Source organism: Alexandromys fortis, unplaced genomic scaffold, assembly GCF_014885135.2.
Source record: "Alexandromys fortis isolate MF-2015 unplaced genomic scaffold, M_Fortis_MF-2015_v1.1 scaffold_13, whole genome shotgun sequence".
Taxonomy (NCBI): domain Eukaryota; kingdom Metazoa; phylum Chordata; class Mammalia; order Rodentia; family Cricetidae; genus Alexandromys; species Alexandromys fortis.
This window is the reverse complement of record NW_026067908.1, coordinates 4,344,754-4,360,868: the sequence shown is the minus strand read 5'-3', so window position 1 is coordinate 4,360,868 and position 16,115 is coordinate 4,344,754. Positions and strand designations below refer to the sequence as shown.

The following is a 16,115-nucleotide window of genomic DNA, read 5'->3' as shown; positions in this document are numbered from 1 at the left end:
ACTTTTTCTACTATTTCTAAGAAAACAATTAAAGGGGCCACAGCAGTATTTTCCAATCCAATGCCAATTAACAGCACACAATTTGTGTCTTCCATCTTTCATCATTTACCATGAAATGCCATGGTCTGAAGCAGTCGGTCAGCCACCTCCTGTGGAAATACTCCGGGTTCCTGCAGACACAGTGTTCCGTCTTGTCTTGCTGAACAGAACTTCTCAAGGTTAGTGGTCAGGAAACTCAAACAGATGTCAAGTAAGGAATAGGGAGATGCTTCCTCCTTGGAACACAGGAAAGAACATAAAGAAAACACAAACGCGAACAAATTAGTTTCCAGAAAAGTGGGGAATAAAACGCTTATTTACTCATTCAATAACTATTTATTGCCTATGAGACAGACAAATAAATACCATGACAGCAACAGATACTGTGTTAGGCAGTAGGACATAGTCTGTTATGTGCATCTCAGAAGAACAGACATCCTGAAACAAATCTCCACCATCCCTAAAGTACTAAAAGGGAAACCACACTGGGTACGTGTAAACACCCAGCTGGTTCTAACCAGTCAGAGGCAGATAGGGAAGGCCTCAGAGGAAGGGCAGATTAGCCCTCCTAAGTCGTCACCACGACACGCTATCAGGTCTTCATAGGCTCTCCCCACACTAAAGACAGCACTCCTTTTTCTTGTCTTTTGAGACAGAGTCTCACTGTGTATCTACCTCTGGCCGGACTAGAACTCAATATGTAGATGAGGCTGGCTTGGAAATCAGAAATCCACCTGCTTCTACCTCTGGAGTACTAAGACTAAAGGTGAGCATCACCACGCGCAGGCACAAAGCCAAAAATTCTTAAAACTGTTGACTTTCCTATCTGAATCCTTCTGTGCTGTCTATGTCCACTTATAGACACACAAACTAGAGTTATCTGACTGGACAGAACCTTAATAGAGAAATGCAGGAAGAAAAGGTTTGTCTTCCTTAGCTCACAGTTCCAGATTTCAGTACATCACAGGTCAGTCAAGGTGTGAGGAGCTTAAAACTGCTCACATCACATCTACCATCAAGAGCAGAGGGACGAGTCATACACATTTGGTACTCAGCGACCCTTCTCGACTCTTACACAGCCTCATTTTTTTTTTAATGTTCATTGGTGCTTGCCTGCATGTATGTCTGTGTGAGGATGTTGAAAGTTCTGGTACTAGAGCTACAGGTAAGTGTGAGTTGCCATGGGGGTGCTGGGAATTGAACCCAGGTCCTCTGGAAGAGCAGTCAGTGCTCTTAACTGCTAAGCCTACTCTCCATCCCCATCATTTATTTTATTTTTATTAACATGTATGAACATGACACATGTTCGAGGATGCCTGAGGAGGCCAGAAGGCATTGGAGCTGAAATTACAGGTGATTGTCAGCTGCCTGATGTGAGCACTGGGCATGAACTCAGGCCCTCTAGAAGAGCAGCAAATACTCTTATCCCCTCTGAGCCATCTCTCCAGCCCACATTTCATTAAGAAAAAAAAAAAGATTAGGAACTCTATGCAGCCCAAGTGGATGTCTAACTTTCAATCTTTCTGCCTAGGTCTCCACAGCCCTAGGCTTATAGGTGTTTATCACTATACTTGGCTGTGAAATGCATTTTTTTTTTCGAGACAGGGTTTCTCTGTGGCTTTGGAGCCTGTCCTGGAACTAGCTCTGTAGACCAGGCTGTTCTCGAACTCACAGAGATCCGCCTGCCTCTGCCTCCCAAGTGCTGGGATTAAAGGCGTGCGCCACCATCGCCCGGCCTGCATTTTTGTTTTTTGAGATAGGGTTTCTCTATGTAACAGCCCTGGCGGTCCTGGAATTAGCTCCTACAGACCAGGCTAGCCTCAAACTCACAGAGATCTGCCTGTCTCTGTCTCTGGAGTGCTGGGATTTAAGGCATGCAAACACTACAGCCCGTCATGAAATGCATTTTTTATTAACATCTTTTTGAAGGACTAAGTAATATCTTGTACTTGGACTCCAGTTGTCTGGATTAAAATGCCATTTACAAAACTATGTAAACTTATTAGGTAAAGGATTTAGTCTTCCTGTATTTCAGTTCATGATCTAGAAAAATGCATAAAGCAGTTCCTACCTCATGAGACTGTCTGTTGTCAGAAATAAATACACTCTAAATACAGCACTCCTGAAGTAGTGCCCAGCATGTACTAACTGCTGAGTCAGTGCTTATTATAGAATGTAAGTTCCACCAGGAAAAAAAATGTTTTGTTCACTGATACAGTCATAAGCCTAAAATAACACCTACTACATCATAGCAACAGATGTGCATTAAAGAGTGAATTGTCAAGCACACATATACTGTTAGGTGTACTTCACACCTAAAGAAAGGCTACCTATGTAGCACCATGGTAGAGCATGTCCCTATTATACAGAATACTTAGATTCAATTCTGATCGTGACAGATAAAATAAAATGCTACAATATTTGAGCTGAGGATAGAGCTAAGTTGTAAAGCCTTTGTCTAGTACCCAGAGATACTAAGTCACGGGTTAGAACTGAAAGGTGGACAAGCATTACCGAAGCGCACACATACCCATCCTGACTTCTACCACCATACTTCATAAGAAAGCACCTCTTGGTTCTTTGCAGTGCTAGGGAAGGGATTATACAAGCACAATGTCACTGAGCTATAGCCCCCCCCCCATCATTCTGTACCAATAATTCCATCAAGTCAGGCTTCTAGAAATAAGCATCTGAGACCAGATGTAATCAAATCCTCTATTCTACCCCTTTCTGACACCTTACAAAAGAAGAAGTCAATAAGTAGTCTCAAGGACATAGATGATATCATCCTCAATACAGATGTTAGGGGCCGAAGAAATGGCTCCATAGTTAAGAGAACTGGCTGCTCTTCCAAGGAACCTGGGGCAACTCAACTCACACTTGTCTGTAACTCCAGTTCTGGGAATCTGACACCTTCACAGAGACATACATGCAGGTAAAACACCAATGCACATTTTAAAAAAAGAATGCAGATATTATGAACTACTGGAGCAGGGTTTTTGTTTGTCTGTCTTTTTGTGCTTGTTTTTGAGATGGAGTCTCCTACCACAGCTGGAGCTGAATTCAGAGACAGCACTCCCCCACCTCCACCCCCAGTGCTGGGATTAAAGGCGTGTGACGTGACAGCAGGCTCAAACCCAGAATCACGTCTCCTCCGCGCTATCGAATGCTCTACTGCTAAGCTATCCCCAGTTGCTTTACTAAAAGAAATCACTAATTACTCTTTAGAAACTCTTAGATTAAAAATTAAATTTTCTGCATGCATCACTTCAGAACCTAGCCAATATGGCAAGTAGCTATGTCCTAAAGGGCAAGGAGGCAGAGTTCTAGCAAAAAAGATCAAGGTCTCAAACAGTAATCAGTCTCCTCCCTGCTTCCTTCTTGGGTCATGTAGTAAAGCTATCCTAAGACATAAAAATTTAGGTCAGTAATTACTGGGCATTTATGGATCATACTGAGTGATAACATAGAGATGCCTCAGCATTATTTCCCTCCTAGCCACAAGTCTGAGTTTTAAAGTACAACAGAGTTCACAGATACAGGTTTAATAACATAAAGAGCAGTTATGGGCTTTGCCACTTATTAGTTATATGGTCTAAGGAAAAGCAATTAACTTCTAAGTTTCCTTATCTGAAGAAGTGAAGCTAGACCTCTACTTTATCTCATCAGACCGTAGTTTGGAATAGACGGGATGTGTGTAAAACTAGCTCTAAAATACTAAAGTAAGCAAGGCATGATGGCGCACACCTGTAATTCTAGCAAAGGCAAAGTCAAACAGAAGGAATGAAAAGTCAAGGCCACCCTGGGTAACACAGCAGGTTTAAAGCCATCTAAAGCTGCATAGTGGGTGTAAATCTCAAACCAAAGACTACCTATGTAGCACCGTGGTAGAACACGTCCCTATTATACAGAATACTTGGATTCAATTCTGATCATGACAGATAAAATAAAATGCTACAAAATTTGGGCTGAGGATAGAGCTAAGTTGTAAAGCCTTTGTCTAGCATTCACAAGGGCCTGGGTTTGATCCTCAGCATTACAAAAATCCAGCCAACCAATCAAGAGCCTTTATGTTATTAGCAAATATGAACACCAGTGAAACAAGAGTCCTTGGTATGAAAAGTTTGATTAATACATTCTTCAAATCTAAGAAGTCAAGTTTATGAAAAACTTAAACTCTTTAACAGTAATTACCTTTAATTACCTTTCTTTACGGAACAGGAGAGCCAGGCTTAGCATTTGGAAGGGAGAAACAGAATGAGCGGGAGTTCGAGGACGGCATGAGCTACAGGAGACTCTAACTCATAAATCAATAAAAAAATTATTTTTTTCAAGACAGGGTTTCTTTGTGTAGCCCTGGCTGTCCTGGAACTCTCTTTGTAGACCAAGCTGTCCTGCCTCTGCCTCCCGAGTGTTGGGATTACAGGAGTGCATTACCACTGCCCAGCTAAAAATTCTTTAAAAGCAACCAAAAATTTAATAAAGTTAGAAAATGCTAATAGTCTAATACTTAACTTTTGCAAGAACTTTGTTTAATGAATAAAGGATTTTATTACATTTATTTTTATTCTGTGGTATTTAGTAATTCTGTTGTTTTGTGGTCCTGGAACGCTAACCCTGTGCCTTGCACATGCTGAGCAAGTGCGCTAAGATTGAGCTACACTTTAAACCCCGTGTTGTTTGGGTTTTGGGTTTTTTTGTTTGTTTGTTTTGTTTTGAGAAAGGGCTCACGATGTAATCCAGGCTGGCCTCAAACTCAAGATACTTTCCAAATATTGGGATTACAAGTGTGTACTGTTTTTAATAATTTCATAAATCCCTAACGGCAGTTTATACAAAACTGAGAATCAGTAAGCAAAATTCTAACACTAACATAAATACACCCTTCTCTCAACTCCACACTATAGAAAGCGAGGTCACTATAGAAAATGCACTTAGTCTAGCCAGGCAGTGGTGGTGCACGCCTTTAATCCCAACACTTGGGAAACAGAAGCAGATGGGTCTCTGTGAGTTCAAGACCAGCCTGGGTTACAGAGCAAGTTCCAGGACAGGCACCAAAGCTATACAGAGAAACCCTGTCTCGAAAAACAAACAAAAAAAAAAGAAGGATGGAAGGAAGAAAAGAAAGAAAAAAAATGCACTTAGCCGAAGAGTGGCATGCCAGGTCCTTGCAGTTTGTTTTCTTATACTCCTTCTTCCAATTTAAACCACACTACTGGGCTGGTGATACAGCTCAGCAAGTAAAGGCACTTGCTGAAAACGGACAACCTGAGCTCAATCCACAGGTCCCAATGGTGGAAGGAAAAGACTACTGTACGTTGTCATTTGACCTCCACACACACTCAACACACAGATAATATAATGATTTTAAAATAAATAATTTCAGCTGGGTGGTGGTGGTGGCGCACGCCTTTAATCCCAGCACTTGGGAGGCAGAGGTAGGAGGATCTCTGTGAGTTCGAGGCCAGCCTGGACTACAAGAGCTAGTTCCAGGACAGGCATTAAAACTACAGAGAAACCTTGTCTCGAAAAACCAATAAATAAATAAATAAATTCAAGGAAATTGCTATTACGACATAGTGAGAGTTTATACACTGCCTACTTGTACTGAACAAAAGCTGTCCCCATCCCAGACCAAGTTTCATAATTCACTTAAGGGCCATCCTTCCTTCATCTCAAATATGACACTACTTCCTGTGAAGTCTTTCCACCTGGTGACCCTGGCTGTATCTGCAGGCCTAGCACTTGGGAGGGTGAGGCACAGGATCACCTCAAGTCCAGCCTGAATATTGCAAAAGCCCATCTCAAAAAAGCAGCAAACAACAAGCTTTTCTGATGTGGGAGTGTCATATCAATCTGTTGATTTCATTGGTTGAGCAATAAACCAACTGCTTGGCCTCATAGCTTAGAACATAGATGGGAGGAAAAAACAGAATAGAATTCTGGGCGGAAGAGGAAGTGGGGTCAGACTCTGCGCTGCTTCCAGAGGGACCGGACAGCAGCCATGCTCTGCTCTCCCAGGCAGCTGCAACTCACGATGGACTTAGGCTAGAATCTTCCCGGTAAGCGCACCTTGGGGTGCTTACACACATTACTAGAAATGGGCTAGTCCAGGTGCGAGAATTAGCCTAGAAGAGGCTAGATAGAAATGGGTCAAGCAGTTAAATGAATACAGTTTGTGTGTTGTTATTTCGGGCATAAGCTAGCCAAGCGGCCGGGGTGTTGGGGATGCAGCCCCGCCGCTCCTATTTCAACACTTTTCAAGAGACTAAGGTTTTTAATGTGATTCAGGGTCTTCTCAGTCTGATCACAGGTTTGTTCGTCTAATTTACCACACCCTCAATGCTAAAGTCACAGTTTCTAGAACACATCCTGCTAAACCTTCATGCTACCTTCAGTGACTTTTGTTGTTATTCTGTTTTGCTTTTTGAGAGGGTCTCTTGTAGCACAGGCTGACCTTTGTAGTAGGAGGCTGCTTGTTCATTCCTGGCTGCCCAGACTTGAAATAATCACATAGAAACTATATTAATTAAATCACTGCTTGGCCTATTAGCTCTAGCTTATTTTTTTTTTCCAAGACAGGGTTTCTCTGTAGCTTTAGAGCCTGTCCTAGAACTAGCTCTTGTAGTCCAGGCTGGCCTCGAACTCACAGAAATCCGCCTCCTGAGTGCTGAGATTAAAGGCTTGCGCCACCACCTCCCGGCTAGCTCTAGCATCTTAGTTTAACCCATTTCAACTAACCTGTGAACTGCCATGTGGGTGTGGCTTACCGGCAAGTTTCGGTCTGTCTCTGGCAGTGCTATGTGGCTTTTCACTGACTTTGCCTTCTCTCTCCCAGCATTCAGTTTAATTTTCCCCACCTAGCTCTGTGAGGACCAGCCATGATAATCTAAGTCTGGGCAGAAAGGAAGTTCTTTACTTCCTCCAACCATTACCACTTGGGACTCTGGCCATTGATAAATTTAAATGGAGTCTGGAGTCTCAGTAGTTTACCTTGAGACAATGCCTGGCAGGCCAAGATTACCTGACCCCCACCCAAGAGCAGACCATTCAAAGGATTCCTGGCATTCCAAGCACTGCATAGAAACACCTGCCAGCACTTCACCAGGACACCCCTAGACAAATGTCAGCCAATCAGGGGTCCTGAACCTCAGAGACCCCTCACCCCCACCTTTACTACTATAAAAACCCAATTCTAATTAAGTTTCGGGCTCTCCAGATATTCCAATGTGTTGAACACGTGGAGAGACCGAGCTTGCAAACTTGATTAAAATAAAGGCTCTTTGCTTTTACATACGGGACTTGGTCTCCTTTGTTGGCTTTTGTGGGGACCCACGGATTTGGGCGTAACAGCTCTGCTTTGCCCTATCACAGGCCAAGCCAGCTTCTTTATTCATTAACCAATAAAAGCAACACATATACAGAAGGACTGCCCACACCAGACCTGAAAATCAGCAAGAATGACTCTGAACTTCTGATCTTCCTGCTGTCACCTGAGGCTAAGTATGCACTAACCTAAGCTCCCCGGCCTTATTCTCTCTTGCCCCCTTCCCACTGATCCCCTTACTCTTCCTAACTAGCCCCCTTTCTATTTTCTTGTTTTTTTTTTTTTTTTTTTTTTAGTTTTTCGAGACAGGGTTTCTCCGTAGCTTTGGAGCCAGGACGGCACTAGCTCTTGTAGACCAGGCTGGCCTAGAACTCACAGAGATCCGCCTGCCTCTGCCTCCCGAGTGCTGGGATTAAAGGCGTGCGCCACCACTGCCCAGCCCCCCTTTCTATTTTCATGTCAGAAAAAAATAGGACACATGAGCCTCTCCCTCTCTGTGACAGATTAGTGATGAGCCCAGTCTAGGGTATATCTTGTAACACAAGTAACCAGAGCTACCATGAGTTTAAGAGCACAACAGTTGTGCCCTGATCCTCATGCCTTTATCTACACACTTTACTTTCAGCATCTTTGGTATCCGTGACTTTTCTCGTCCTAGTGCTAGGACTACCCGACAAGAACAATTAAAGGGAAAGATTGATTTGGCTCACAGTTCTGCCATCGTGGGAATGACATGTCAGGAAAAGTGATGCAGCTGCTTACATCCCACCAGCAGGTAGACAGCAAAGAGCCAAGGCCTAAATCAGGCCCAGCTTTAACTCAAAAAGCATGCCAGGTGGTAACACACTTCCCCAGGTAGGCACTACATCTTACAGGTTCTACAGCCTACAACAGAAGACCATATGGAAGTTAACTTTAGACACTGGAGCATATGGAAGACTTTTCACATTCAACTATTATACTGTTGTTTCTAATATATTTTAATTATGTTGCATTCATGTCTGAGTATGTGGATGTGAGTGCAGGTGCCTGAGGCACTCAGAGGCCAGAAGAGGGCATCACATCCTCTGGAGCTAGAGTTACAAGAGGTTCTGAATCATAAGATGGGGGTGCTGAGACCCAAATTGAAGTACTATAGAGGAGCATCAGAAGCACTTTGAACCACGAAGCCATTTCTTCCCAGGGTCCTTTATGGTACTGTCACATGTGTTTTGTTGGCCCTCCCTCCATTCTCTTTCCCTCTCTGTTTCCATCTATCTTCTCCCAATAGTCCCTATGACACTTCCACCACTTTTTAAAAAAATTTAATTTGATTTCTAAATATGTATGTCAGTATATGTGCATATAAATGCTGGTGTCTGTGGAAACCAAATTCCCTGGAGCTGGGGTTCCAGGTAGCTGTGAACCACCTGATGTTGGTGCTAGACACTGGACTTAGATCTCTTGAAGAACATCAAGTGCTCTTAACCAGTCACTATTTCCTCATGTGGATTTTGTTTTTGAAACTGAGTCTTTCTATGTAGTCCTGACTGTCCTAAAACTCCTTATTAGACCAGGCTGGCCTTGAACTCACAGAGAACCTTCTGCCTCTCTCCGCTTCCCAAGTGCTGGGATTAAAGGCATGTGCCACTGTACCCAGTTTTTATTTATTTATTTATTTATTTATACCACTGCAATCAAGGTGCCTATACAGTATCATCCAGGTCTCAGAAGCTGGCCAGAAGCCATCTCTGCATCCATGTTTTATACTCTGATGATGAGACACTCTAATAATCAACAACAGCTAAAACATAACAGTATAACAATTGAGATATATCCTATGAAAGAGCTGCATAACAGAGATGAGTGTGACCTAGGGGTTTTTGTTGTTATTTTGTTTTTTGTCTTTTGAGGAGTAGGCAGGACAACCAGGATTTCCTTGACTTTCTTGGACGGCAAGTCAACGGCACATGTGGTTCCTTCTAACTATACCAGCCTCTCCACAACAGAACTCTCTTAAATTAATTCCTCGGGTCTCCATTTGAAAGAAGGATCCTTTCCAAAGCCACCACTGACTATCATACTCCATGATGCCACCATGTCTTTCTTAGCACATTTGAAGTATGCTAAACCTTCCACACCTAAAAACTACTCTATATTCACAAACATATAAAAAGGTAGAGACCACACCTATTTCACAATCTGTGATATTCCCAATGCAAACACAGTCAAATGGCAGAAACACTGTTAGATGAATGAAAGGTCAGGACTGTCTTAGGCCTTACGTATCAGCATTACAAGAGTTCTTGAAAGAAAACAACTCTCAGGCTCAACTCCAAACTTAATGAATCAAACTCTAGAGGCACGGAGCCCAACATACCCTTCCTGATTCACAGTAAACTCTGAGAATCGCTGCCTTAAATATCTCAAGTATCCAATGCATCATAACAAACTTTGGAAATATATACTACAAAGCTTTCTAATAACCATTCAATTATTTACTAAAAAATTATTAAACACACTGTGCAAGGAAAACAAAAAGTAGCCCCTACTAGTAATTTCCGGCTCCCAATAGGCCAGTACTTTCCTTCTTCACCCTCCCATACACTCTTACTGTGCATACATATTTGAATAAGCAAGAACAACACAAGTCAGTTGAACATGAAGTTTAAAGCACAATAAAGCTGGCTAGGCAGTTGTGGAACATGTTTTTAATCCCAGCGCTCAGGAGGCAGAGACAGGCAGATCTCTGTGAGTCTGACACCAACTTGGTCTACAGAGCGAGTTCCAGGACAGGCTTCAAAGCTAGAGAAACCCTGTCTCGAAAAACAAAACAAAACAACAAAAAAAACAATAACGCCCAAGTATCTGCTGTGGTTTGATTGTATTTCCCCCAAATGCCTATGATGAGTGTCTTACGATTCTAGCCTACAAGATGGTGCCTTCGGAAAGTGATTAGATCAGCTAGGCAGAACCCTCTGAATGAGACTAGTGCCCTTATTTAAAAGAAGCCCCAGGGAGCAGCCTTGCTTATCCAACAAGTACAGGGAAAACATGCGTCTATGAACCAGTGCAAAAACTCCCACTAGACATTGGGTATGGTGGTGCATGCCAGCACTCAGGTGCCTGTGGCAGGCAGACACCCTCCAGGTGGAAGCCAGCCAGAACTACATGGCAAGCCAGATAGCAAGGCTGCTCAAATAAGGATGCCGGGCAGTAGTGGTGTATGTCTTTAACCCCAGCAGAGGTAGGCGGATCACCGAGTTCGAAGCTAGCCTTGTAAACTGAGCTACTTCCAAGACAGCCAGGGCTACACAGAGAAATCTTGCCTCGAAAAAGTAAAATATACAAAACATATTTAACAAGGGGGGAGGAGTGGGATGCAACTCAGGATACAGCTCAGATGACAGAGTTCTTATCTGGCATGCACAAGGGTCTGGGTTCAACAAGGCTCGACACACACCTAAAATCTCAGCACCAGGGAAGCTGAGGCAGGTGGCTCAGGAGCTCAAGATTATCCTCCACTACACAGGGCCACACTGAGGCTTTGCTGTAGGGAGTGGTAAAAGAAAGGGCTGGGCAAATAGCAGTCGTATAAATGCTGTCCTGGAAAGGAGGACCTGAACTCAGATCCTCAGCACCCATATAAAAGCTGGGCATGGCAATGTGTGCCCGGAACCCTGGCACTGGGAGGCAGAGACAGGCACATCTCTGAAGCTCACTGACCAACCAGCCTAGACAAATGGACAAGCTTCAGTTTCAGTAAGGGATCCTGTCTCAAAAAATTAAATAAATAAGAGGATTAGGGAGATAGCTCACAGTGAAGAACACTTGTGGCGCACTCGGAAGGCAGAGGCAGGCGGATCTCTGGGAGTTCAAGGCCAGCCTGGTCTAGAAGAGCTAGTTCCAGGACAGGCTCCAAAGCTACACAGAAACCCTGTCTCGAAAAACCATAAAAAAAAAAAGAACACTTGTTGCTCTTTCAAAGAACCAGGGTTCAATTCATTTTTACAACCATGTATAATTTCAGTTCCAGGGGCTCTGACACCCTTTTCTGACCTCCAGGCACACAAGCAGTACAAATCATACACACAGGTATTTTGCATATTAAAAATCTCAAAGAAATTTTAATTAAAAAAAGCAACTCTGGCCTACACACACACACATACATTCATATATACATACGCATGTACATGAGCACTTACACACGCATGCACCCACACTATTCACATGTTAACACACACACACACACACAAAGAAAATACCTTTCAGACAACGAGTGTATTGGCACCTGTTCCTGGATATCCTATACTTCAAAACTCTTACATTTTTCTGTAAGTTTGCCAGCTGATATTTTGTTATAGCACCCTAAATGGACTAAGACAGGATCTTTCTCACCTCATTTCCTATACACATCCTCTCTCCTTCCTCCTTCCAGGCAGTAAACGGGAAACCCTTTACTACAAATCTTTTCTTTCTTTTTCCCCCAGAGACAGGATTTCTCTGTGTAGCCCAGGCAGGCCTTGAACTCACAGAGTTCTGCCTGCCTCTGCCTCCCGAGTGCTGGGACTAAATGCATGCTCCACCATACCTGGCTTTCACAACACATCTTAAATTTCGTTCATCCTTCTACTCAAATTTATAATGAAGCTTTCTCCTTCATTCCCAAATATTGCATATACATTCTATACATGTTTCAGGCCCAGCTCAAATGACTCTTTGGAAGGCCCACATTTCCAAAAGTCTAGCAGTCTGGTATCTTCTCCAGCAAAATGGCTCTTTGGTCTGTCACTATCACGACAGCCCACTATCTTCCTTTTCACACCGAAAGCAAGATGCTTCAGTCTGCTAGGTGCCTCCAATTTGGTGAGACTGTGCTTGTCAGCTGGGGAATAAGACCAATAATCGAATCATTCAAGTGTCTACCTAATCTGGGCCCTGGAAATAAAGGGAATTAAGTAAGGCACAGTTGTTTCCGAAATCTAGATTCTACGGGAAGGAACAGATTAGCACACAATGACAGCAATGTCACTGGAGAATGACAACGTATGAATGGCAGTCAAGGGAGCTAGGGAATGTTTATAATGTTTATAGGTTAAACGACCAGACAGTAAATTACTTCCCTAAAAATTAGATGGAGAAATAAAGAAACGAGGAAACTATGATTAGCCTGAATCCTTTTCAGTAGAATGTATTATTCCTTTGACTAGAAGGTAGATCAAAATTTAGCTTACTGTATATGACAGAACAATGTTTTCAATATATATACTGTAAAACACAGGTAACTCAACTCACAAAGGGCTGTAGCCACAGCCATTTTGAAGCAGAAGGAAAATGTGCAAAGGAAAGGTCCCTCCAAGAAAGGGCGGAAAGGGCAAAACAAACAAACGCACCTTTAGAAAAGGAATTCAGAAGACTGTCAGTCTGACTGCCAAGGTGATGTTCAGACCTCAAACGCCCTTGGTCTCTGCCTCCCAACAAAAACATATCATTTGTTCTGAGCAATAACTGTCATGTTTGCAAATTTAAAAAGGCTTTTAAATTCCGGAACTGTAACTCCACATGCAAACACACTTGAGACAAAAATTTTCAAAACCTTTTTAGATACATCTGTCAAAAGGCCAGATGATCACATACGGACACAATATGTTCTCTGTAACACACTATCACTCAATTTTTTGCAATGACACTGGGTAGTAAAGCTTCCAGACTATTTCTCCATACCTCCCATCTCCCCCCTTCCGCCCTCCAAAACAGAAAAGGGAAAGGCAGGCTTCGAATCTGTACGTGCCCGCCCAACTGCTCCCGGGAAGCAATCGCCTTCAAATTGTTCCTGCTTAGCCCCCTGAAGTCTGAAGAAGGAAAAAGGGACAGATGTGCGAGCCGGCGACAGGGGACATCCGACAAGGGGCAGAGGAAATGCGGATGGTCGAGGACCAAGGGGAAGAGGGGGCGGCGGAGATAAAATGGTGAAGGGGGAAGGGGGACAAGGAGGGAAAGCAAGCAAATGCGGGAACGAAAAACAGGGAGAAAAGGGGGGGAGCTAACGATTACAGAGGAGAAAGGGAGAATGGTTGAGGAGAAAAGGGAAGGGTTAAGGACGGGGGTTGGGGGGGAATGGAGAACGCGAAGGAGGCTGTCACGGGGGCACAAAAGGGTGTCACCGGAGAGGAGGGAGATTAAAGGATGTCCCCTAAAGGGATTCGCTCCTGCAGGACGGGGAACGACGGGCCGGAGAAGGCGGAGACCGGGGGTGCGGGAAGAAGGGTAAGGAGGCTAGGCTGCCCGGTGTCCTCGGGCCACCCGGGGATTGTGGGGGGTAGGCAGGCCGCGCTAGCTCACCATGGCTGCGTGGGCCTGGTCCTCCGGCATGCAGTCTCGGTCCTGCGTGCGGCGGCGGGCCGAGCCCGAGCCCACCCCTAAGATCAGCCGGCGAGGGGGCTCCAGGAGGCTCGGGTCGGGCAGCGGCTCCGGGCTGGGCCCAGGCCTCGGCCTCGCTCCTCTGAAGTACACCACTCCAGCCGCAGCCGCAGCCGCAGCCTGACCGAAACACAGACTCCGCCTCGCTCGCCGTGCCCGCCGCGCCCCGCCCCCACGAGGACCCGCCCCTCTCCCCGTGCCCACCCCGCCCCAAAGGACCCGCCCCTCTCCCCGTGCCCGCCCCACCCCCTAGAGGACCCGCCCCTCTTCCCGTGCCCGCCGCGCCCCGCCCCACGAGGTTCCGCCCCCGTTCGTCCCGCCCCCTCGAGACTCCGCCCCGTCCCAGCAAAGACTCCCTTCTCAAAGCGTTGACTCCTTTAAAGCTTTTCTCACAGGAAGAGCTTTAAACCCGGAGACTGCAGTGCTGGCCCATAGCTCACGCTCATTTTTTAAATTTAGCTTCTGATTCCCGGTCATTAATTATCGTTGTCATCGTTCTTGGTGATTTCAGCGTTCTGTTACATGATTTTATTTTGCTTTGTTGTTTGCTTTGCTTTGTTTGTTTTCTGAGAGGGCTTCTCTCTACATAGCCTGGCTGTCCTGAAATTCATTATGAAGACCAGTCTGGCCTGGGACTCACAGAGATCCTCCTGACTCTGCCTCCTGAATGCTGGGATTAAAGACCATACCCCACCACACTCAGTGAATGATTTTTTTTTCCCAAATACATTTTTTCTTTTTTTGAGACAAGCTATGTACCCCTGGCTGGCCTAGAACTCATCTTGTAGACAAGGCTAGCCCAGAACTTTAGAGAGATTCACCTGCCTCTGCCTCCTGAGTGCTGGGATTAAAGGTATGCACCACCACTGCCCAGCTCAAATACTTATAAAAGAAATTATAGTTATTTGTTCTGTGTGTATTTGGGTGTGTATGGGACATGAGTACCTCTAGATGTCAGAAGACTTCCAGTTGAGCGAGTTGGTTCTTTTCCACCGTGTTGGTCTTGAGAATTGAACTCAGATAATCATTTTCGGAGGCAACCACTACATCATCTGACCAGTCCTAAGTCATGTAGTATTTTTAAATTTTATTTTATGAGTATGGGTGTTTTGCCTGCATATATATCTGCATGCCACTTGTGGGTTGGTGCCCATTAGGCCAGAAAAGGGAAGCAGAGCCCTGAAGCTACAGCTGCATAATCATGAGCTGCCGTGTGGGAACGGGAATCGCACCATTGTCTCTGGAAGAGCAGCCAGTGCTCTTCGTGGCTGAACTCTCTCTCCAACCAAAGATGTTGGATTTTTGTGGTGCTCTGGCCTTTCTGGCTCCTCTACTCTGGGGATCACCCTTGTTCCTGCCTCTCATTGCCACATTTCTTACTACCAATGACTGTGATCTCTCGAAAAGCCCATTAAATATTTTTTATTTATGTATGCATTTATTGTGATGCTGAGGATGAGCCTAGGGCCTCTAAAATACCAGACAAGTGCTCTTTCTGCCTGAGTCCCATCCTCTGACCCCACAATCTCAGTTTTGACTGCCTTCTCCTCCTTAGCCTCCTGTCTTTCTAGCTCACTCTCCAATACTCCAACTATCAACTCGTTCAGGACCCGAAAGCCACTGGCCCACTTCTTTATTATTTCCTCGCACTGCTTTCAGTATCTTGTTTCAAAAATTCATTTAGTGTCTGTTGCCTATGATGAAAATCGTGGGCAGCATTCCCTTTCTTTCTGCATCCCTTCTCTCTCCTTTATACTATCGAAAAGCTCCAGGCACTGCAAGATGGCTCACAGTTAAGACCACTGACTGCTCTTTCCGAGGACCTGGCTTCAGTTCTTAGCGCCCGCGTGGCAGCTCACTACCAGGGATAACTACAGTTCCAGGGGATCTGATACCCTCTTCTGGCCTCTGAGGGCACCAGGCACACACCTGGTACATACATATATATGCAGGCAAAATACCCATGCACACATAGAAGAAATAATGATATTTTTTAACTTGTCAGTGGTGGCATAAACCTTTAATCCCAGTCCTCAGGACGCAGATCTCTGTGAGTTCAAGATCTCTCACTACTGATCTACAGAGCTAGTTCCAGGACAGCCAGGACTAAACAGAGAAACCCTGCCTCAAAAAACAAACACAGAACAAAACAAAAGATCCTGTATCCAACTAAAAATTTATAAAAAAGGACTTGGGGGGGCTGGAGAGATGGCTCAGTGGTTAAGAGCATTGCCTGCTCCTCCAAAGGTCCTGAGTTCAATTCCCAGCAACCACATGGTGGCTCACAACCATCTATAATGAGATCTGGTGCCCTCTTCTAGCATACAAACATACATGGAAAGAATGTTGT

At 44.6% G+C, this 16,115-nt stretch overlaps 1 protein-coding gene across 4 annotated transcripts in view; it reads right to left on the bottom strand.

Annotated features, from left to right (window-relative positions):
- The window catches only part of Zyg11b (zyg-11 family member B, cell cycle regulator), a 58,502-nt gene extending 44,590 nt beyond the window's left edge, over nt 1-13,912 (bottom strand). For 2 of the 4 annotated variants that reach the window (XR_007590721.1, XM_050136188.1), the window contains exons 1-2: nt 13,688-13,912; nt 110-275 (exon numbers count right to left, since the gene is read on the bottom strand). Coding sequence is in view for 1 of the 4 variants with exons in the window: in XM_050136188.1 (XP_049992145.1) it covers nt 110-275; nt 13,688-13,717 (196 nt within the window). In the remaining 3 variants the exon portion in view is untranslated. Of the gene's footprint in view, nt 1-109; nt 276-13,687 lie in introns of those variants that run through there. The other 2 variants (XM_050136191.1, XM_050136190.1) reach the window with 2 other exon arrangements.
- Between the last annotated feature and the right edge of the window lie 2,203 nt (nt 13,913-16,115).